General features: G+C 40.4%; 2 protein-coding genes across 2 annotated transcripts; both read right to left on the bottom strand.

Moving 5' to 3' along the window:
* Positions 1–295: 295 nt before the first annotated feature.
* Positions 296–9152, bottom strand: LOC147059312 (calretinin-like). The gene is made up of 11 exons (XM_085907364.1): positions 8987–9152; positions 4261–4337; positions 3675–3764; positions 3455–3535; positions 2876–2932; positions 2658–2735; positions 2158–2213; positions 2040–2079; positions 1339–1392; positions 855–926; positions 296–796 (listed from the first exon to the last, which is right to left on the bottom strand). Exons 1-11 carry the CDS (start codon positions 9075–9077, stop codon positions 680–682), a joined length of 813 nt encoding a protein of 270 aa, XP_085763490.1. The 5' UTR covers positions 9078–9152; the 3' UTR covers positions 296–679.
* Positions 9153–18030: 8878 nt separating this feature from the next.
* On the bottom strand, positions 18031–21514 carry cmtr2 (cap methyltransferase 2). The gene is made up of 3 exons (XM_085907341.1): positions 21425–21514; positions 19700–20983; positions 18031–19557 (listed from the first exon to the last, which is right to left on the bottom strand). The coding sequence occupies exons 2-3, from the start codon at positions 20969–20971 to the stop codon at positions 18511–18513; spliced, it is 2319 nt and encodes a 772-aa protein (XP_085763467.1). The 5' UTR covers positions 20972–20983; positions 21425–21514; the 3' UTR covers positions 18031–18510.
* Positions 21515–24435: the final 2921 nt, after the last annotated feature.

Genomic DNA, 24435 nt, shown 5'->3' with positions numbered 1-24435 from the left:
TGCCAACTCGGCTCACTTTTATCTAAAAGCGCCACAAAAGCCTTGGCATGAAAAATGGAGGAGCTCCCAGTCCTACATCACGCTTTCTGTTAGCTGGAGATTGGACAGAGAAGTTGTATCACTCCAGCTGCTGTTGTTACCTTTCCGCGCCCGCACTGTAATCTTCATTCCACTCCAGCGGGATAAAAGTATTTTCTTTCGCATTGCATTGTTGCAAGGTGAAATAATCCTCCTGCTGTTTGGGAGGAGATTTCGTCAATGTGGAGGGAATAACTGGAGCAAGAGTCTTCTGTTATATTTATTCATTCTTTCTGTAATATATTTATTAGAACAGTACAAGCTTCATAAAATAAACAAGAGTGAATTGGTTTTGACAAAAAAATAAGCAGAATACACAAACAGAAGTATTAAGTGAGAGTAGGGCATAGATGGATTAATGTAAAACTGCAAATGCATATTAAAATGGGAAATTAATTTAAAAAAAAAAGTTGATTCCACAATATATTCAATTGCTAAGGCTATTTCACCATGGAGCGTCATGTTAAAAAGATTCAATGTTAAGGGCCAGCAGTTGACTGAGTGCTTTTAGGAGCACTTTTAGTTTTCTCTCTAGCAGTGTAAGCAGGTCATACATGCACCAGGAGGTAGGAAGAAGGCAGTGGGGTGGGGTGGTGGGGTCTTACAGCTCAGAGTCCCGGCAGAGGACGATCTCCAACTCGTTGCGAAACAGTTTCCCTCCGTCCGACAGAGCCATGATGCTTTTCTTGTACCCCGAGAGTCCTGTGACATCCACGTCCTGCCAACATGCGCTTTCTTGGTGAGGAGAAAAAAAGATTCCACTTGAGTGTCATTACCATTTTCTTCTTATCAGAGAGGTCCTTCAGCAAAGCATCCAACTCCTGCTCGTCGATGTAGCCATTACCATCCTGAGAAGACAAAACATGAGGTGGGTTGTTATGATGCAGGATTTCCTGTTTCTTTGGGTTGATATAGAGTGCCTTGAAAGTCTTCATCAAAATGAGTCAATCACCATGAAACTGTAATTATTACATTTAAAATTTTCATCAGGTAGCCTTTATTCTATTTTTGTGATCATATTAAACATTTGGCATAGGTCAGAAAAATCTTGGTCATTTTATGGTGACATTGCTACTATATTTTTTTTCTGCAAAGGAAATTAAAATCATGGATGACACATTTGCCACCAACTCATGGACAATAATAATATTCCAAATAAATAGGCCAGTATCATATTCCAGCTCTGTTGACAAGCAAAAACACACAACATGTAACAGAGCCAAGACACAAAAACACCCCAAGCGAGTTCATACATTTCACCTTATCGTAGAGTGTGAAGAGGGAGTCAAATTCCTTGACTGTGAGCCTGATGCCCTGTACGCATAAGAACATGAAAATTATTAGAAGCCATGCAACATTTCTAGAGAGCACTAAAAATCCCCTGCAGAGCAACGTCTGATATTAATCCATGCATATTATAATAATTGAGACCAGTGTTGCTTTAATCCCAACCAGACTAGCTAATCCTTTGACAGAAAGGATTTGTTCATCTGCTTTCAAACCCTTGACTGCTTATATATATGGGGAACATACAGTATACGTTCCTTTGGGGAAGATTCACATTGTACTTTATCACATTTTGAAAATAAACTCTATTCGTGTATTAATGGAAAATGTGCTGACATAATGAAACAATTTTAAGTAGAATCTAACAGCACCTAGTGTTTTTTTTTTTACTTTTTCTCACAATGTAAATAAAACAGACCCTTGCACTAAGTATAAACTGTATGTGTAAAAATTGCATCATCCCACTAACCAAGAAAAAAAAACAACCTCCAAGGCAGATGTAATATTACGGAACCTGATTACTACAGGATTTAAAGTAACCGTGCATTTGTGTCAATGTCCCATATGTCCACTCAACACATTAAGGACGTATCTATTGCTGCTGTGGTTCTCGTCTCATATGACTTGAATTACTCCAAAACTATTTTATAGCAAAACTGTGTGCGTTGTCCTACCTGAAACTTCATCAAGAAATTCTCCTGTACCGGCAAGAGCCTGGGGATGACACACAATTCTCATGTAGTGGTTGATATGTGTCGAGAAATAATGCAGATTCATGAATTGGACACAAACCTTGCCATCTCGGAGAGACCGAGTTTCCCATCGCCGTTCAGATCAAACATTCTTAGCTGCAGAAAAAGAGGAGTAGCGAGGAATTTCATTGGGGACACGGCAGACAACAGCAAGGCAACACATGCTAATAAACATCTCTCTCTCTCTCTCTCTCTCTCTCTCTCTCTCTCTCTCTCTCTCTCTCTCTCTCTCTCTCTCTCTCTCTCTCTCTCTCTCTCTCTCTCTCTCTCTCACGCACACACACAAACATTAAAAAAAGTTTCATACACACCACAAAGAACCTCACACAAAAACCTCTCTAACACCTCCCCCAAAAAAATCCTCTTCCACTCAGCAAGAAAAAATGTCTCACACATATTAAAAACCTCTCACTCATCAAAATCCTTTCAAACACCACCCCCAAAAATACTTTTGTCAAAAAGCTTTCACTCAAGCAAAACATTGTCACTATAATTTGTATAAATGGTGAAAACAGCTTATGTTTGACAAATAATACTCACAATTGTCTGCGTGTATTCACTGAGCTTCTTATCATCATAACTTGTGTTGGCTTTCTTCAGCAGGTCTGTCAGGAAGCCCTGAGGAGAGTTGGCAAGGTCAGTTGTCACACATACTGAATTAGCGCCAACGCCGAGATTAGACAAAAACCAGAAAAATGAAAGTAAAACATCTTTTGTCCTAATTCTAAACAGTAATATCCAGAGAATTCCCGTCATACCTTCAATTCATTCGACTCAATGTATCCGCTACGATCGGTGTCATACCTTCGCCAAGCCTGTGGGATGACAAGAAAAAAAAAGGGAGGTTCTACAAGCTGAAAACATGATAACATCATAAACCAAAGCTCAAATTTGTGGAAAAAAACACACAGATATTGAATAAATATAGAGTTCCTCCAAAATGGCCACTCAAAAGGCCCACACTAAATGGCTTTCCTCTGCTGAAAGCTGTGCACCATCCATAATGTATGCTTGTCTCAGAATAGGCTTTAACGTTAGCTGCCACTGCAGGCAGCCTGAGGGTCCAACCGTACACTTAAGAAGGAGGCCTTACCAGTGCCGAAACTTTAAAGAAAAAAAAAAAAAAACGACACTTTTGACATCACTAAATCCGATTTCTTCCACCTATGCTTTGATTCACTGGATATTGTGCTGCTCCTTCAGGTGTGTGTATGAAAGTCTTCCCATACAAAATTGTCCAAAATGTAAGTTGATGTGACCCAGTAACTTTTCATGACGACATCTGTCCAAGCACTAAAATATGAAGATGAATTCCGATCGGATTAAGACAAACTTACGGCCATGAATTCAGTGCTGGATCCCACAAATTCTCTGAAACATAGCAGGAAGTTTTCTTCTGTGGGCAGAAGTTGAGCCAACTGAAAATTGAGGGAGGGAGACAAAGTGAGAGAGGGATGATGTGATTTTTTTTTTTTTAAGTGTCCCTGAATGTTATTTTCTTCATCTATACTCCACCAGGGAGCCATTTGTGTCTCAACGAAATCTGTCATTTTTCACCTCTGTCATCTCAATCCTCCCATCAGAATTCTTGTCGAAACTGGCCATGAACTCCCTCATCTTCTCCTTGAATGCAGCATGTGAAGGATCCTGCAAAAGCAATAAATAAAAAAAAGGTGTGCATTCAAGAGAAATGTGTTCTCAAGCACTTAAAATCAGTTCATAATGTGTAAGAATATCAAACAACTCAGGGAAAAGACCAAATTGACCATATTTGGGCTTTTCCTCCTGACGGAGATGACGTTAAAAAAAATGAATATATAATTGAGTTCATTGAAAATATTTATGTCCATGCCGTTTTCCATCCGTGAAAATGTTCATGTCTTGTTTTCTACGAAGAAATTGTATTGTACACAATGCTGCTAAATTATTGAGAGAACAGGCTACTTGACTTTATATTGCGGCCCACTAAGCGAGCAAAAGTAAAAATGGGCTCTCGCCAGGGATCTGACACTAATATGCTGTTCATAAACAGGCATGTCTTTATTGTATAAAAAAAAAAAAAAATAGTTCAAGTCCTGGACTATTTATTGCAAAAAGTTTGATGATGAGCCACTTTGCGGCAAATGCACCCCCAAGCACTCACCACGCCTGCTCCTCGTCTCGCCAATTCCAGCTCTCTAATGAAGTTTTCCAGTTCCTTCCCTTCAATGTAGCCATTTCCTGCACAACACAAGAGGGACAGATTTCGGTTTGATGAAACTTTTGGATTGCTTCAACTTCTGCTAATTTGTTTGAAATATTTCAATGATTTAGAAGTTTGTTCCACTTTGGAGAAGACATGCTACAATCCCAAAGCACAGCTATTGTATTTTTAGACGAGTACTAATAAACCAGGAGGTAACTAATGCTTTAAAGCACGTTCATAATGAACAACATAAAGTGAGATATAACGTGATATTTGTATTCTACTTTGCTGATGAGTACTTCATTGTGATTTGCTCAATTTAACCCAGGTCTGTGGGGGTTGTTTTTTTTGGGCTGTTTTGTTTTTTAAACTAGACCTCCGGCTTTCTATACCAACACCACCTGGGACCAGCTGTTTTTCCCCCCTAACAAGAAATAAACAAAACATCAATTTCAAGTGAACGTTTCACCCGGTGACTAATTGAGGCATGGGTGTCTATTAGAGCGTACAACATGGCGTATATTACGGAGCATGCATGTTTGATGTTAGTTTGTCCCCTAAAACATCAATATTCATATCCGGTGTTAAACCACGAGGGAAAACAATTAACACATTCTATCAGCTAGTTCACTAAAAAGTCAGAGGCAGTTGAGGTCTAAAAGTTAGAAGCATTGACCTAAAAACAAAATTTAATACTGTGAATTGAATAAAATGGTGATAATCCATTCTCTTCATTTTGTTACATTTGTTTTGGTTGCACCACTTCCAGTTTGTCGATGTGGATGTTACATTTCTTTGTCCAATCCGATTTTAGCCTCTGTGTGTTGTTATCATCATTATCAACATAAATCAGTCCAGGGCCTTCAGAATTTAAATAAATAAATAAATAAATAAATAAATAAATAAATAAATATTTTGGGTGGGGCCTGGAACAGATTGTTGCATTTATATTCCTTTCAATGTGGAAAGTCAAGAAATGGACCAAACTCAAATCTCAGGGTCCAGAATGAGAATGTGACAGATTTCAAGTCACGCATTTCTCTGTCCTGTGATTGGTTGGTTGGTTGGTCGGAACTTGTTACAGCCAACATTTACGAGCTAAACACGTTTGTAGCAATCTGCACACGGATACATTTAATTATCTGCATATCAGGTCAGCATGATGTACTGAACCAGTTGGCCCAGTTGTGCACCTCCGACAGCTCTTGGCTTTGGCCTGGGCATCCACTTTTTGGTTTCCATATGATGTATTTTATGTGCCCTCTTTGCATCCATTGCAGCCTGGTGATCCTGAAAGGGGGATCCTTCCATCTGTGGTCCCTTCTCAAGGTTTCTCATTTTTCCCCTTGTAGGGGTTTTTTGAGTTTTTCCTTGCCCTTTTGGGAGCCTAAGATCAGGGGATGCTTTGAGAATTATTGTCAATTGATTGTCTATGTGAAGCCCTTTGAGACTGCTTGTGATTTAGGGCTATACAAATAAACTTGACTTGACTTGACTTGACTTGTGTGCTGTTATATGGGATTAAGTGGAGTAACCCCCCCCAGCAAATGCGAGGCCAGCCACACTCACTTCTAAAAAGTGATGACATGAAGAGAGTCTTGAGCGTGTCATGTGTTCACAATCTGTGGCATTTTCCAGCAGCAGGATTTGCTGTAGCGGAAGAAATGAATTCCAGCGCTTGCTCGGGAGCAGTTGGAGTGTGTAATGAGTATTTTCTTGACTAAGAGAGTCCAAGTGGCCAGTTCCACTAATGCTTATTGGAGCATTCTGTCCCAATTCTCTACATTAGTCACATGACCGAGGATCATACATCATTTAGTGTTCCGGTTTACCCGCCAGTAACAAACCAGGAAAACCAGATGCTTAACGTAAAGATGTAGCCATCTTCATCTCTTAATCTGATCTCTTCACCCTAACCTCAGCTGCACACGATGTCATAGGTGGTCCCGTGTCACCATCTGTTCTTTTTAGGCATCAACAAATCCTTCCTCCAACAACTGGGTTAGAATATTCAGGTGCACTGCCAAGCGTACGACAACCGCAGTCATCTCGGAAACGTTAAATAAATGAACGTAGCAGCTGTTAATTGCACCGCGTTACTTTTTGCACGGGCATTGACTGGCTAATCAAAACAGTTCAGTACCATGGATGTTTTTATACCTTGTGAACCCTGAGGGCCTCATTAGCACACTTTACAGTTGGATCCAGTGGAGTGAGACGAGAAGATCAGCTGTGTACATATACTTGAAGGAGGCGGGCTGAAGTGAAGGACAATTGCCTTTCAATTCCACAGATTAGAATGTTCTCATGTTCTTTGATACACTTTCGAAGGCAATATGCAGCCCTTAATCCCTGGCCAGGATTCGACTTGGATTTGTGCTCCATTTTTCCCACACAGCAACAAAGGAAATATGAACTCAATTTCACTCTAAACAGTCATGAACCAATATTTTAGGTTTGTCTACAAAAGGATGTTTTGGGTGACATTCTAAATAATGTATTGATTTGATTTGCAGTGAATAAATGGCATTGTGTCATACGAAGGGCTCGTTCGAATATTTTTGCCCTTCTCATGTTGCTAAATCAATCAACCTTGAGCATGTCTCCTTGTAAAAGCATCTTTTTTTTTTTTACGGCTTCACTGTGGCATCTGATTAGATAGTAAAAGTGTTTTGATCAAACTGTGTGTTTTACACACAAGGTGACATGTATGTCAGACATGATTCAAATTTTTCACCCTCTTGTTGTATTCAACGGTGAAATCAAAATGCAGTAAACCATAAGGCATCCTATTTTTTTTGGGGGGGGGGGGGTAGTTAGAATTCCGTTTTTTTTTTTTTTGTTTAGTTGAGAATAAAAATGCGCATTAGTGCGCAGCACACTTGAGTGCAGACGCAACCCCTCGGTTACATAACTTGTCTCCCAATGGCTGACGAGAGTCAGTTGTCGCATACAACTCTTGTTCTTTCTTCTTCCAGTTTGCATCCATAATCTAGTTCTGTGTCATAGGTGTGATGGTGATGTCCACAAGCTCAACATGAAGGTGACCACTTTCTCCTCGAACGAAAGAAGGTGCTTTTGAAGTCATACTATATGCCTTGATTATTTATAGGGGAAAAAACGGACTGTAATGAATCTGTCACGAGCAAGTATAAAGCGAGGCTGTTGATTTATGATGAATGTAGTTTGCATTGATCTTCAGGGAGCCTAACTCCATCAGTCAAAGATGTGTGATTTGTGGTTCTTCCCACCAACTGAAGAAGCTCTTAACATTTTTATCTGCCTCCCCAACGAGTAAATGTACTCATGGAAAGTCATGCAACCACTCAAGTAGAATATTTTAATTTATTTGTATTCATTGCCCTTTCAAGGGTGTATTGTAGATCTACATGTGTTTCTCCACCGTTTGTGTTCAAATATCCATTTCTTAAAGGGTTATTTTATTTATTTATATATATATATATATATATATATATATATATATATATATATATATATATATATATATATATATATATATATATATATATATATATTTATTTATTTATTTATTTATTTATTTATTTATTTATTTATTTATTTTTTTCCTTTTGGTCGGAATAAAGAATAAAAATTTGCACTTGATTTAACCGATTAATAACCGATTGGCAGGTTGACACAATTCAATCACCAAATTTGCAATAGCCTCATCAGATTCATGAAGTGTGTAAGAATATTAGAGAAGGTTTAGGAGGTCCTTCAGAGGCTCCAGCATGAAGCGTCTATATAACATCCATACAGTATAACTAAGCATTCAGAGACAAAGCTGGATCGGTGAGCTTTAATACTATCTCAGAATTGGGCTGCAGTTAACAATAAAGGTTGGAGTTTCTTTTTTTGAATGACAGAGAAGGTAATCCTTTAATTATAGCTGGAACATGAAAATGGGATGGTGGCAGCGACAGTTATTCTTATTCACCTTTCATGCATGATGTATTTCCCTATTGACACGGTTTGTTTTTCAGATTTATTGGAGAGCAGTCATATTCTTTTTTTTTTTTTAACTCACAAACGACATGCATATAAAATATAATCTTTTAATGTTCAACCAGACTAACTTTAACTAGTTAGAATTCATTAGTATTGGATCAGTAAACACTTTAAATGTTGTTTTCACACTGTATTTGTAAAAATTGCTTTACTATATTACTATCATTTCTTGAAAATGTCACTATCAGCATTGCATGAATCCACCATTACGCCATCATCTCATTTCTCTTCTTTAATTTAAACCCTTTGCATCTTTCATCTGTTTATATTTTACAGTACGTACACCCCTCCTCTCTCCCTCTCGCCCCCCCCCCTCCCCTGTCTCTGTTATGCTCCCTCTTCACTTACTCTGCTTCTTTATAAATATTCTACGAGCTTTTCCCCCCTCACTATTTCTGTAGAGTCAAAAGCATATTCTAACAATATAAAATAGGATAATATGAATACTATATGCACTTTTTAGATAATAAAAAAAAACCTAGAAAATTAGAAATGAACAATTGATAATAATCAATTCAGGAGTTCAGACCATGCTTGCAAGTTGAAGTCATTTGTGCTAAAACACTTAAAATATAAATACAAAGTGACACGTTCAATGTTTTGTTTTAATTTGATACATTTTTGAAGGCTGGGGAAAAAAGAAAAAGTCACTGACCGTCTGCATCAAAATGTTTCCAGATGTCGATGAACTGAGCTGCAGTGAGCTCGGCCAGGTGCAGGTGAGGTTGGTGAGTCTGGGCTGCCATTTCGTCTCCTCTCCTTAGAATGGATGCACTTGCACGACGGATGAAAGATCAACTTTTGCCTGTGTAGATCCTCGCTTTGACTTGCCGCTCCTCCCCACTCGCTGCTTTTAAACCCCCCTCGCGACAGCTGCACTTCTCCTTCCAGCCACCAGGGAGCGCCTCGGCCGTGAAGACGTCAACCCATGGGAACCGGGGACCACTTTAGCTGCAGGGGAGGGAGATTAAGGAGGAGGAGGGGGGGGGGGGGGGGTTCTCTCTTGGGCATTGCATCTGCGATACCATGAAATGATGCACAACATGCTGCTGTGACGATTTTGCTGCACATGATGAGCAATCTTCTTTGGCTCCCCTCTCTCCCTAATCAAATAAAGACAATGCAAAAGGGATAAGAACATATGTTTAGCATTTACAGTATTATACAGACGTTGATTTAAATGTAATGATTGAACACATTATTTATTTAAAACAGTGCAGGAACAGACACACAATACTTTTCACAAGCACATATTCTTTATAGTCTGCGCAAAAATGTAGTAGTAGTTGTGAAACTCTTCTTCATTTGTAACAGCATACTGCCCCCTTCCACTCACACACATGACAAATTGCAATGTGATTATTATTTGTTTTCATCAAGTACAATCTTTTAGAGTGCTTTTCTTTTGAGAAAGTAAATAAAACATTTACGTGTTTTTTTAGGAGGGTAGGCTAAAACGGATTCATCTCCATTTTTTCAGTGAGGAAGATTATTTGCTATATCAGCAACACAGATGGTAGTCTCAGCAACAAAAATGATCTTCTTCTGCACCCCTAGTTGTGAAAGTAATCACCTTCAAAACTGACCCCATGTCACCCAAGAGGTCCAAACATCTGGGGAGGACAAACTAGAATATTTCATCATGTGTTTGATGCATTGCCTTGTTCCATTTATAGACACATTGTCTTCCACTTCACTTGCTTCTCTCCTCTGCTGACTTTTGAGTCGAGCTGTCCCACAGCTGGGTCGAAACTCTGTCCCCGTATTACCGCAACTTCTTCAAGCCATCAGTCTTCCTGGCCCACTAAGGTCAAAGAGCCTCATTCTCCGCGTTCAATTGAAACCCACTCAGAGCGTAAATCCAAATGGCCACTCTTGCATATCTCCTAAATCACTAACCTGCCTTTGTTCTCTTTTCTGCGTGAGCCCTATCGCCTATCTTTTCTTAATCTCCTTCCTCATACAAACCACTCTGTGGTTCGGTCCTTAGAAGCTGGTATGAAGAATGGCTGCTCGTGGTGGGGGTGAAGCTGCGGAAGAAGCGGAGGAAAACAGTTTATCTCCTCCCTCCAGGCTGTACGCTGATATCAGAGAAATGAAGAAAACAAAAAGAGAGATAATTGGTGAGGCCGGTGCGTATGTAAGTGATTTTTTTTTTATGCGCATGTGTGTTTTTTATGTGACAAAGAACTGCGGTATTCATAAAAAGTGTACGAATAATAATAATTATGGAATGTTTGCCGAGGTCTGATTGCTCTCTTTTTAATGACGGAGGCGTAGAGACGGGATCAATCCCGGAACAGCGCGGGATGTGTAAAAAAAGGACAATAATGGATGAGAGACACAACCATTAATGGGGTCCCTGATCAAGTGATTATGAATAATCACGTTCCCCGAGAGTGTGCTGCGTTAACCTCTTGCTATATGTTGGGAAGATTACTTTGGAAAGTTACAACTAGAATTGACCATGCTGGAAATGCAATAGTAGTGCAACTCCCAATATTTCTGTAACTTTTTCACGAGTAAAGGAACTGTGTTGGTATTGCTTGCCAGTTGTGACACAGGGTGAAGGTCACTGCCCACAGCAAACTGAGCAATCGAGTTAATGCTTTATTAAAATGATGTATGCATAATTAACACGGTATTTAAAAGATGGGCAGGTGTTGTCGAGGCTTTGCCATGCATGGTAATTTTGTCAAACACGCATAATAAAGCGGGTTTGGGATTATGTCGAATTAAGCTAAATCTGATCGTGCAAAATGGATCAACTATGCAATATATAAAGGTACATAATCGTTTGAATGACATTGACGGAAATAAACAGGTTGAGAAAATACATGTACAGTGGTGCCTCCAGACATGTTTCACTTGTTTGTATTCACAAAGTCACTCTTGTCACGGACTCAATAATATGCAATGACATTTGTCTTTTTTTCCCCCGATTATCAATGCTAATGTTTAGCACGTCAATGGCTTTTTCCATTGTATGTTAGCACACAGCTAACCGTTAAATTGTTTTTAATTGCAATATTTAAATGTCTCTCGTTTTACTTTGATAGTAAACTTAAATATGGAGTGACATTAAGCAGTGTAAAGTTTCTTTGAGGAATTGTTCACTACTAGCCCTAAGTGGTGCTAATTGTAAAGTGAGTTAAGTCACCTTCCAACATAGAGTACTCTATCCTTTCGTACCAACAATTAAAACATTCCTAACCTTTTCAAAATGAAATGTATTTATAATACATGAACCGTGCTTTTTTAATGATTTATTAAATGCTTGTAGTGTCAGTGCATCTAAAAATAACATTTTGCTAGGCCTCTGAGGACGAACCTCGTTTCTTACAGATGTTGACATTTACAGTAACCAAATAGAAACACATTTTTGGAACTGAGGAGCAATTATCGCCAAAGGCTATTTTCCAGTTTCTTTTTATTTAGTTTCTAGGACGCAGCGTGATGTTTATCTGACATGGCTCCTTTTTTTGTGTTCAAAACAAAAGCACATTGTATTAAAATGAATGTCTTCTAAATAACGTATTCGTCATGATCACTTCAGGCAGCAAAGATCAGATACAAGAGACTAAGTAACATATTTTTTCCTGACAACTAAAAGATCGACAGCACACATTTAACAACTCTGCCTAATTGAAGAGATCACAGACTAACATGATTTGTCAAACCAAGCGACACGAATTAAATGAATCAAATTCTCGCTAACGCTTGGTAGAGTGTCGCTTTACAGAATAAACAGACACGGATGACGGATGCTTTTGCTGTTCTTTGCGCAGACCGGAACTTAATTCATTCGTATAACAAATTAATTTTTCTCATTAAAAGGAATTGAAATGCCATTAAGTCGCTCCATCCTCTACAAAAAAAAAACCACAATGCTTTGATACACAATTTCAATAAAGAAATAGCAATTTATTGTATGATAAAAATCTAAAAAACACCATCAAATCAATTGTCTCCTGATTGCGATTGATTTACTTGGCTGTGGGCAAACTTGAAGAGGTAAATCACGCTCACGCCTTGGCATCTGAAGGGACAAATGGACGAGTGGTGGAAGAGCCAATGCAACATGTGAGACTGTTTCACAATGTGAAACTTTGAAAGACTTCCAGACATATTAAAGCAGTGTGACAGCTATAAAGCTTCTCCTACTGCTATTGAACTGCAGTGGGGAACATTAAAACCGTTTGCCATTTGGGACAGTCTGGAAATAGCAAACATGAATATTTAGCTTGGAAAATAAGCATCTTCCTTCCCAAATGGGACATATTTTCTTGGATTTTACTGTGCAAATGTGTTAGAGCAACAACTTATGCTGTGAAAGGAATTAAGTTTTGTCAAATAAATGCTGCTGTGTTTATAACCTATATTTTCATAACGAGTCAACATTTCCCACCATCTATCAATAAACACAAAGCTAACATCTGCATAGATTATTTAGCAATTATTACATAACAAACCTTGCGGTGAATGTTTATACTAATAAAAAAATACAACCGATAAAAATCTATTTGGAATATCTTCAATAATTCCATTTTCTACACTTGCAATAGATCTCATGACTGCTTTAGCAAATGTTGTGCCAAGTGGGCAAATTTAAAGCATTCATCTTGATAGATGGAAGGTCTCCCTCGTATCTGTTCCGAAAACAATCTGTATGCGAGCGTGGTGCTGTTCTCGTCGAAATATACTGGACACTGATAGCCCAGAAAACAAAGAACCTGGTGTAGAATAACCAACAACATTTAGTGAACGGATCGGGGAAAACTGTGGAGGAGAAGCAGTGCAGTAGAACATCAGATGCCAAAACACTTACAACACATCTCTGCCTACTATTTAAAACATTCATGTTCAGGGCCCATAAAGACACGTTCAATCTAACAGGCAATCCGTCTTCTGGATGGCCGAGAGGACGTCCAATCAAGTCATGATGTGACCCAAGGGCTTGTTTGTCTCACCCGCCGGACACGTTTAACTCCAAAGTGGTCCAAGTGAATGCGCTCGCAAATTACCAGGAGGCCTTTAAACCCTCCTTTCACTTCTTCTCGGTGTTCGTCTCATTACAAAGTTAATCAGGAAAGTCAACTGAGAAGCATCGCTACAATAACATACGCACAGCCACAGTTCTCTTTTTCTAAAGCTGCATAATTATACACTTAGATAGGCAATAAATACCCCAATGCGCATATTGCTGGGTCGAATGAAATGGGCTTATTTATGTGGAAGTGTTCACGCAGATCAAATTAGGCTTTGTGGGCTTGAGTGCTAGAGACATTTGCTCCGGCATTAAAGCGCTGGAGCAGCAATCAGAGTGGGAGTGTACGATTAGTGTAAATGAGAGTGACAGATTGCCTCATTGCAGTAATCAGCCATTTTATCAGCGACACAATGCAGACTGACAACAAGTCGTTTGACTCAGAGAGAATGCTGGAAACAGATAAAAAACAAAACAGCGTTTTCGATCAATTCTCCCAGTTTGGTTTTCCACTCGAACGGATTAGCGCAACACTTGACAATGGGTACAGTAATCCCTGATGGCCAAGTATAACCTACCAGACCAATGAAGTGAAATCCACTCAACCTATATCTCACAATACACATCAATAAAAATGCCTGCAGATGTTACTTTCTAAAAGATGAACCCAGAGCTTTCTGTAGTCTTAAAAAGTAGGATTACAGCGGAAACCAGTCAATCATTTACTAACTCGGCTGTATTGAAATCATTCCTGTTTGCTTCGTCTTCTTTCAAAATTTACATTGTCTCAAACTAAGTGGTCGAAAGTGGAATTACACCTAATATAAACGAGTGTTAGTCATAAACTATACCAAAAAAAATAAAAAATCCAGAAAAATAGTGGGATCATGCACCTGGAAGTGAGGGGGGTTTACATCTATGTTTGATTTTCCGAACGAGTAATAATACTGCTCACCAAACACAGCGTGATCATCATGTTAGCAGAAAAACACTGTACAGCGTGTAGCGCATCCACTAGCAATGTAATTCCCTGCGTGCAGGCATGAATCACTGTCCTTCATCCCTCCGGCCTAAAGGGAGCAATTAACACGCTGGCTATCCCATCTCTGATGTGCAATAACAACACCACCTCTCGTAGCAATGTCACCTGAGAAAACGAGTGATTATTTGTTGTCACGATACCATCTCGGCTTCTACCATACAGCATGTCTAAAAGGTTGATGACAATCATCTGTTTCATCAGTTGACTAAAATGACGATAAAAAAAACGATACGATTGGCGTTTGATCGTTAGCAGGCTACTTCCATTCGGGTTCATTGGGGATGTTTATCGGGCACGTCACTGGACTAAACATGGTTTGGCAATAGCCCAATTCAGAATATGTGATAGGTGCAAATGACCTGGACTGGAAACTTGTTGAGTTTTGGACTGAACCACCACATGAGGACCAAAATATGAAATATATTGTTGAACCTCTCTGACAGCCAATTAGGGCAACACATTGATAATTCATGTGTCAAAATGGCATTCAATATAAAGAGAAGATGCCAAAGGTAGACTTGCATTAAGAAAGGTCTTCCACCATTCAAGTCCCGCACAACAATAGCCCACAATTTATCCACGTCGGTTTGTACGTAAGTGTGCACCTAATTCCAAGAAGTAAAATGAATAATTGACGAGCCGGCAGTTTGATTTGTGTTTTCTCGTCCACAACTGTCCAATCACTTCGCTGACTCGATTCAATGTAGAGGTTGATCCCAAGTCATTGACGTGCCCGTGAGGAGAAAGCGAGAATTCAGTTGAGCCGCATATTTAGTCAGTGACAGACATGAGGCACATGTCTTGCCTTGCCTTGCCGTGTCAAGCTAGAAAGCCCGAGGAGCGTTCAACTAATGAGTTTTTTGCGAAGACATGCCTAGAAAATGTTGCAGCCATTATGGAATCATCCAACATGATTTACACACGGAGACAGGAACATCACGGCAATACATATCTCCACCAATCGACACGCGATCCAATTTAGGTCAAGTGTCGGGCGTTAATTGCTTGATGTTGTTTATGAACAGAAAATACCTGCCACTTTGAAAGATTGATGACATTGAATTCCTATTTTCTCCTTGTGTCAACCCCCCCCCCTCCCTAAAAAAAAATAATTATGCTCCTTTCAAACACATGATATTGGAATTGGTTGGATTCTATTGAACCGCACTCATCGATTTATTTTTTTCGACTAGACTCTTGGGAATTAACGTGATCACGTAAAGAAGAGCGTGACATCATCCGTAAACGTATATGCAGGAAACCAAAGCTGTTTCTGTTCCGGATTACGGCTTTAAAGAAACTTTTTTCTCACGACATTGCAGAAAATAGCACAGTTCAGCTAGCATAATGCAGCTCCATGAAGAACTTGTCAATTTTTTTTATTTTTTTATTTAATACAGTAACCGAGAGGTTTTATCCTTTCACTTGCGTCAAGACCATTGTACCAACTCAATGGAAAATCACCAATGACTGTTGTTGGTGGTAAAGGTTGAACTAAATAGTCGCCGTATCAGTTGGCGTTCCGTGGGCCCGCTAACACAAATAAAAATAAAGCAATACAATTCATTTATACCCCTGCTTTTAATGTAAAAGCATCGTGTGAGTCTCCTATGCCAGATGGCCTGCGCCTCATATCTATTTATTTTCTTCATATGAAGATTGATCTGGCATCGCTCTGTTGGCATGATCCATTTTTCGTTCACCAAACAAAGAGGTTTTGTCAGACAACAGCTGCACAAGGAGCGAGGGACTCGTCGGCGTGCCTAGCGTTGCTGTGACAGATAGTGGAGGGTGGCTCGGGATTGCTCGGTGGCGCGCTCTCTCCATTATGTCACAATTAATACAGAGTGTCATCAAAAAGTGCAAGATTAAAAACAGTTTGACTAGGAACTTTTGTTTATCTCTCACGCAATACTTGTGGACGCTCTGGTCACATCCCGCCTGGATGGCTCCAGTGACAATGTGTGCATTCGGTACAATGACCTTTAGTGGCCATTTCGCAGATTTAAGCCACGTCTTAACCTCCAAACTGTCAAAAAATATCAGTGCGATACAAAAAAAATGCAATATAAATTCATGCAACTGTGCCAGCATATATATTATATGTATTTATTCTATGATTAGAACGTATTGTAAATTTGAAATCTCTGCAATAACAAAGCCAGTTCCGAATACACTGGAAAAAAAATTCTGCTTTTTTTTTTATGCTTATCTTTTATCTTGAATGACGCTAAATCTCATAAACTATTTGAATTAATCTGAGTGGTTTGTTTGGGTGGCTGGTGGGGGTGTCAGATTAGTGATGATTGATTCACTTTTTTTTTTTGCGCAGTGTGATCCGGTTTTCAAGTGTAATCCATAATGCGGAAAGACTAAAAGATCCCAGTGGTATTGTGCTGACAAATTAATTAAAAGATTGAGTAATCTGAGGAGAATTGAAAAGTTTGTGTGTGTAGTCGAAGACAGGGAACAAACATCTGATACGCTCAAGTGAGCAAACTGTCCTTGTAAGACACATAGTCGATATGTGGCTGTGTTCAGAAATAAAAATAATTGTGGGTTTTTTTCCCCCACACTGCCAAAATTTGGCATTTGAAAAGCAGTGCATAGACTTTTCATACTCATTAGTATGGTAACCACGCGTATATTCCTTTTTGGCATTTCTCATGGTCCGAAAAATGAAGAAATACATTTGTGAACCCGGCAATCAAGCAGTACAATGGCCAAAAGACAAAAGCTCCACTACGTCCTGGGAAAAAAAATAATGCCATCACTCCAGGGTAGGCCGCAGCGGCTCACTAACCATCTGTGACAGACAGGAGGCTCGACGCTCAGAACCGGGGACATTTTGTTTGTTCAGATCTTCCCGAAAAAAAACCCTGGTGAATTCAGCGACGCGTGAATTTCGACTGAGAGAAACTTTGACTTGCATGGAAAGAGGGTTGATGCATGCATGTCTTGTCATTTATTTTTCTTCAACATGGAGAAGCTCTTAGAAATCATAAATAAAACATATATAAGATTATAACATGCATTCTGTGTTGCTGCTTTTGATGTAATCACATTATTTAAATCTATGAAAACAGTATTTGCTATAGACCGTAGTTTATCATTGACAAAACAAAAATAGCTTCCAAGAGACTCACACGAGTACCAGAAATCGAGGACGATCAATCCCACTAAATGTGGCCATTTTTTTTCAAATTGGTTTTAAAGGCATATTTCAAGGATCTTCGTAGAGTTTGTCATACACAATATTTCGAATCAAGAGCCACCATTTTTTCTTTTACGTAAAATATAAATGTAATTTGGTTCTCGTTGATGGTTTCATCCCCGACCCTCAAAAAACCTAGACCTATTTTTAAAAGGAGTGTGACAATCCAGCATATCATGCCCAAATATAACAATTACACTGCAAGTTTTAGACGAACATTTATTTTATTTGATGTATCTGCTCTGTTTTAAATTTCATATTAATGAATATAAACTCACAGAGATTTGATAGCCTCACTTCTTTACTCTTTGAAATAAAAGGTCAGTACCAAAATTGTGGAGGGGGGGGGGGGGGTTGCTGCTATGAGCACACCCTCGTCGGTCTTTGGTCTTTCTATATTGGTATATGGGTTCCTCTTCGGGTGCTTTTTAATAAACAAGTTAGATGTAAACAATGGGGCCACAAAGGGGTGATTGTTTATTTTACAAAGATACTACTGTCAGAGTTACAAAAATATAACAAAAGATTAAAAATAGAAAAAGAAATTCAATATCAAGCTGCTATTTCCGCATTCAGCAGGAAAACATCACTTCTGGGTCATCAGCCCAAAGTAGTTGAGGAAGAACTTCTCATGTCAGTCAATCATGTTGTCTCCCTTGGATGGCTCCAACGAGTGCTTCGGCTCCCAGTGATCCAGAAGGGATGTTTTGTAGCTGAATGTTGATTATTTTTAAACTGAAAAGGGTCTGTTGAATGTTTTGTTTTGAATGTATTGTTAGTAATTCAGATTCTGAATCTGATGACACATATTCTTGCAGATATGATAGCCCGCACACAAAAAAACGGTTTTGCTGAATTAAAAAATACAAATTTCATATGAATACAAAATAATACAATGTTTTCTAAGGTGTGTTAATTGACATAGTCTCGCCTGTTTTACGCTTGCATGAGCAAATGCAACGTGTGTCTCATGATTTCAGAGTTCATGGTCCGCAGGAAGTCAGTCAAATCTCCATTGAGCAGTTCCTCCATGGGCACAAATTGGAGCACCTGTCTATCACAAGCTAGCTGACATTTACTTGCGTCCTCTCCTTTCAGCAGTTCACCAATAGAGTTTTGGACTTCTGTCAGGAATGGGAGGATTCGGGCCGCAGCTCCAGGGCAAAAGCCAGCGCATACGAGCACTGCTCCGGTGCCGCCTGATGGGGGCGGGCATGTGAACGTGATTGAGCGAAAACAAGCGTGCAAGCAGAACACCGACGCAGCCGAGACGCGGGTGAGCGCCGACGGCACGGGCAGCAAAAGGGCGTCCCCAGAGGTCAGACCCCGCAGGGACGTCACGACGCGGTTGATGAGCCGATGTTGGTACGGCGGCGCCGCGTCGTGTAGCGTGCCGTGGCCTCCTTCGGGATATGAACCCTCTGAAGGAAAGGTGAGGTGTAACTCTTCCATTTGGCCCGCGCAGGCGTCCCACTCCGAGCGGCTACCGAACACCATGCACCGCCTTTTTGTTTCCGTCCCATTACGGTCAGCGCAAAGTCCCGCGAGATCCGACAAGATGGACGCGGCGCTAACGACGTGACATGAATCACAGGGAGCCGCTTGGTTCGGGTCTCTCTCAGCTGAGGCCACCTGTGCTTCAGTCACGTAGTTTAACAAGACTCCTGCGCAGAACGGAGAGTTTCTGACAGCACGCAGCGGCGCGCCGACAATTACAAACCAAGAATACACGTGAGAGCCAGACAGGGGTCCTCGTAGAACGCAGTCCGTCACGTCGCTTTCACAGCGGTGTCGCTGTATCCAGTCGCTGTGGCAATCTCTCTTGACGCGTTCCTTCCAGCTGAGGCTCTTCAATTCCCTACGCTCGTTGAAGGAGCCCGCCGCTTGCTTTTTCGGTCCCAGAGGTCGGCCCACCGAGGCACGATAGTAGGCGGGGTTGACGGTGTTACAGGAGATCCATTGATTCCGAGGCAGATATGTCACCTGAACGCAGAGATACGTTATTCCTGATGCGTGTGCCTATGAATGTGGCTTCAATGAATCCACAAAATAACTGACATTAATTGATTAAAAAAAAAATAATGAGTGAGTAGCCTAAAGTTAAAAAACAAATGTGCCTGCCTACCTGGAAACGTCGCATGTAGTCCTGAGCGGTACAATCCCTTATGTTGTCAAGCCTCTCCCTTTCCTCGGGGCTCATTTTCATAAATAATCTCATATTTTCTGTGATGGTCTCCACCTGGAGCGCGTGAAAGTACGCGCACAGGTCTTCATGTTGTGCGAGGAACGACGGCGGGATGGAGGACTCCGGGAAGAGCGCCTCTCCGTCCGCCAGATGCGGACCGTAATTCCGGATAAGTTTGGAGAGCAGAGGCCTGACGGTCTCCTTGCGGTCGTAGTCGAGGCACACCACATAAACCTCGGAATTTCCAGACTTGCTTGTGGCGGGTTTGAAGACGCTGACGAAGCGGAAGCAGCAGTTGAGCAGGTAAAGTAAACAGACGGAGGAGTGTTCGTACAGAGTGAACATTTTGAGCACAAAGGAGCCGCCGGGGTTGAGGAGGAGCAGAGCGGCGGTCATCTCGCAGTAATGCAACGACGCCACAAGAGCCTCCTGCTCATCTGGATTCTCCTGACAGTCGAAGCTCCCGTCCGCCGTCACCAGATCCACTCGCCGCATGTTTGCCACAAACGTCTGCAGCTCCAGTAGGTGCTTTTGGAGCATGATGTCGCCGGTATTGTCGGAGCCAAAAAACCACCACGACAGAGTGTTGGCGATCAAGCGATCGTCCGCAACGGTCGTGCCACCCGCGTTCTCCTCGTGGTACGGGTTGAGTGTGTTGGCGGCCCAACTCCAGTCGCAGTAGCGTGTGCGTTCGTTGGTTTTGACGTAGTGGTTCAAGGCGCTTATAAAAGCCCCAGGAGCTTCACACAGGTGAACCGTGTTGAGCTCCCCAGAGAGGAGCGCCTCTTCGGGAAGAAGATTGAACGTTCCCAGGATCTCATAAAACTTGCACCATGCCTGAGTGCAGATTTCCGCATTGGCGGCAGAGCGCACCGTGGCGATGACCTTGCCGGCGCGGTTGGTGGAGTTGGTGTGCTGATGCCACACTTCAATGTTCTTGTCACTGAGCTGGTTCTTCACAGCATTGAGGGACACCTTTAGGGCCTGAAGGCGGCAGTTTTCTACTTTTGCGTGAGGGCTGAAGGCGACATTTGCATGAGGGATGCACCATTCTTCATTGGACGGTTTGATGTACGTTTTAAATTTACTGAATAGGCATTTAATCTCCGTCAGTGCGTCAGCATCACAAGCTGTAAGGTTGCTCACTTGCTCCTGCTGCTGCTGCTGCTGCCGTCTGCAGACTTTCTTGCTGATTCCATTGACCGAGATCATCTTCCTCACACGCTGAGGTGGAACAACATGATTAGTAAAATTATAAAAGAAATTTCAAAAATGTTGATGACTATGATTCTGGAAAGATCCTACACATGAAAAGCCCTTCTGACAAGATGATAACTTTTTCAACTTGTTGACTCCAAAGAAATCTTGTAATGTTAGTTAAGACTAAAAAAAAGTTTATTTCTATTTCCAAGGCATTTGTACTACCTTTTCATATGCTGCCACTCACCATTCGTCGTCAACGTAAAGTAAATTAAAACCAAAGACAATTTTGAGTCAGGCTATAAGAGAAATCACTGAAAAAAAGTGAGCGTTTTAAGGAGCTAAACAAGCAATATTCTAAACGTCTCATTTTAGTAAACGTTTTCAGAGCGATGCTTTTTTTTCGTTTTTTTTAAATCACATGCATCAAGTAAAAATGTAAACAATCGTAAACAAAAAACTCACCGGACTCTTCCGCAGCACGGACCCGGAAGACACGAATTCACGTGATCACGCTGCACGGACCCGGAAGTCATGTGATCACACAGCCACAGAGTCACGTGATCACGCAAGCCCTGCGTGTGGCATTTTAAACGCATTCATTCGCTCATTCATCCTTATGAACATGCTGTAGATTTTTGTTTGATTTAAAAATAACATTGTTTCTATCTCATTATTAGCGCTGTTTATTACCGTTTCAATCAATCAATGTGTTTTTCCTGATAAATGTAACCAAGTCCCGATTCTTCATTAGAATAATTGGTTAAATGATTAATTAATCGAATTGAATATCACTGAAGGATTAATGTCTGGTGAAGATTCTGACAAACATGGTGAAGGTTGTTCATAATTTTGAATAGACTACTGTATAAAACACGTACATTTGGCAGTTTTTGCAATATTTGATTGTACTTTATAGATTAGAAAGTCCAACCCTAGGACATTTTTAAAGAAAGAAAATATATTGTTAAGGTTGACATTGTCACGTCAAGTTTGCATTTATTTGAAATACAAAATACAATATAATATTTGAACCAGCTCCACAAGCATTTTAGACTCAATTACCAAATGAATCATAAAACATCTGTTTACTTATAGCCTTTTAAATATGCCCCCAGACATTTGTCTTCAGAGCTTCACTGACTTGCCGATTCATTAGCATCAATCGTGAACACACTGCAATGTGAAGTCACTTTGACAAATCACATTATTTACAATATGTCAGACAAGCAAATATAGTCCAAGGTGATTTTTTTGAACATTTCTTAAATAGATGATGTACTTGTTACACTGAGCTGACTTGTGTGAGTATCTTTACAGATTACAACCTGATCTGTATGTATCATGATCAGAGCTTTCCGACATGCCAGTTGATTCATCCTGACTTTCGCAATATAATCTAGCAGAAAATGAGCCTTATGGATGTTTATTTTCTCTGCTTTGGGGCTATTTCCGATCTATATTGTGCATTTACATACAACATGCTGCATGTGGTTAAATTAGGTTTTGGTAAGAGATGGAGGACCTGAGGGCTTAAAGCAAAAGCAGGACACCCACTGAGGGAGCCTCATTCATAAATAATGGACCTCTGGGATATACAGGTGCAATTAGGATTTCCAAAATGGTAGCTGTAAACATTTTGCAGCTAAACCACTGGAACGTCTTGTCATATTAATGTGTGCATTATGGGGTACACGTGGTTGTACCTTTCAGAAGACGAGCATTGTAAAAAAATCAGGGGCGGACCTAGCATTAGCCAAACTATTATGTTGTAGAGTTTCTTTCCCTTTTGCTGCATGTATTGTTTGAAGTCAGAATGTGAAATGTGTGTGCAGATCACAATCATTGACTTGCATTTACGCTCACACGTTGCCGACATATTACGATTAAATCGGACAAAACCATTCACAAATTGCACACACAAACGCCGCATGCAAAAAAAAAAAAAAAACTCTATGTCTATGTGTGTGTGTGTGTATGCGCTTGTACCACGACTGTTGTATTCTAAAGAGATTGTGGGTTTGAAAGGTCATGCGTGACTACGAAAAAAAGATTAAATGCATTCTGCTAATATGAGGAGAGGCCGCATCTACTTTATGATGGGTGTGGATTATCACAGCATAGCAACCACTGGAGCGCCCTCAACATCACTGACCACTGACACAGGTCTCACTTAGCAATCTTTGTCCCATTGTCCTAATTACACATGCGAAAAATAAACATTTTGTCTTAAAACTTAATTGGTTAATAATCAGTTCCTTATCAAAAGAAGGTACTTCTTTCTACTGGGAGTGGCACTAAAAAAAAAAACTCAAAGCCTCTTTTATTTTGGATCAAATAATTGAGTTGAGGTTCACTGCCACTGTACAGCACTGTATCATAAAGCAGAAAACATTCACAAGGAGCCAAAAACTCTGAAACTGTCAAGTCCTTAAGGTAAGGGCGATGTAAATGAGTCGCCGAGTCTTTTCTTCATATATTACCATTACTATTACCATGCAAGATTTACCTCAATCCAATAAAGGCCACTCTTACAGTGATGGACACACTATCTCCATCCATAATCATCTCAGTCTGCTGACTGCTGACCATAACCTTGATGCATAATAAAGAAGGTCAATCCCACAGTAATGTCACGCATACATCATGCATGTCACGTATGTAACCCAGAAGGGTTCAAACTTGCTTTTCACCTTCTTTCCATAGTAAAGGAACTGTAGCCACATTCATTAAGATCCGGCCCCTTTTTTTCTGACATTCTTATCAGGAACAATTAAACATTTAAGAGACACGGCGCCACAAATTAGCACCGCGAGAGGCGGACGTTACGAGTAATTTCTCGATAACGCCAGTAGCTACAGGGGACGGCGTAGTAATGAATGTCGCAAAGGAAAATGAAAACATAATCTAATGTTGAGAATGAAGAATGGTTCTTAGCGGTTGCTGTGAGATGCTAATGGCCTTTGTGTCTGTCTGTCTGTCTATCCGCCCGACCGCTTTGATTGAAGTATCTCGACGTTATGTTTGATTAGACTGGAGATAGTGAATCTGCATAACACGGATTATTATTCATGTATCTGATGTGATCGTGGCTTCATACAACATACAGTAATGTAAGTAAGACGCCATTAGTAGATTTGTTGTAATGACCATATGGCAAAACTCTGCCAAAGCCCAACTGATGTTAGTTTGTCCATCTGTTTGTTTGTTTGTTTGTTTGTTTGTTTGTTAGCAGGCTAGTTCCTGGTTAACAGACAAAGATGAACCGACGGATGGTGCCGTTACTGTGTCAGGGGGATTTTTTTTTTAATCTGTACTATCTTGATCCATCATCATATACTGGACACTACTGACTTATATACTGACACTTTTTTCAGTCTCTCTTAAATATGGTTTACAGAAAAGCTGCTAAGGGACATGTAATTTTCAAGGCTTTTTTCCCCCTCCCTCACATTTACTGGATTAAGTCATTTGGC

The sequence above is a fragment of the Syngnathus leptorhynchus genome, chromosome 3, assembly GCF_054491065.1.
Source record: "Syngnathus leptorhynchus isolate UIUO chromosome 3, UIUO_Slep, whole genome shotgun sequence".
NCBI lineage: Eukaryota > Metazoa > Chordata > Actinopteri > Syngnathiformes > Syngnathidae > Syngnathus > Syngnathus leptorhynchus.
The sequence above is the reverse complement of the archived record's forward strand: the minus strand, read 5'-3'. Positions and strand labels throughout refer to the sequence as shown.

Excerpts from the sequence above, each read along its gene's own strand:
- LOC147059312 (XM_085907364.1), bottom strand. The coding sequence starts at position 9,077 with ATGGCAGCCCAGACTCACCAACCTCACCTGCACCTGGCCGAGCTCACT. Across the intron at positions 4,338-8,986 it reads GAAACATTTTGATGCAGACG|GAAATGGCTACATTGAAGGG; the intron begins GTCAGTGACTTT and ends TGTGTTGTGCAG. Across the intron at positions 927-1,338 it reads TCTTCACACTCTACGATAAG|GATGGTAATGGCTACATCGA; the intron begins GTGAAATGTATG and ends TTGTCTTCTCAG.
- cmtr2 (XM_085907341.1), bottom strand. The coding sequence starts at position 20,971 with ATGATCTCGGTCAATGGAATCAGCAAGAAAGTCTGCAGACGGCAGCAG. Across the intron at positions 19,558-19,699 it reads ACTACATGCGACGTTTCCAG|GTGACATATCTGCCTCGGAA; the intron begins GTAGGCAGGCAC and ends CTCTGCGTTCAG.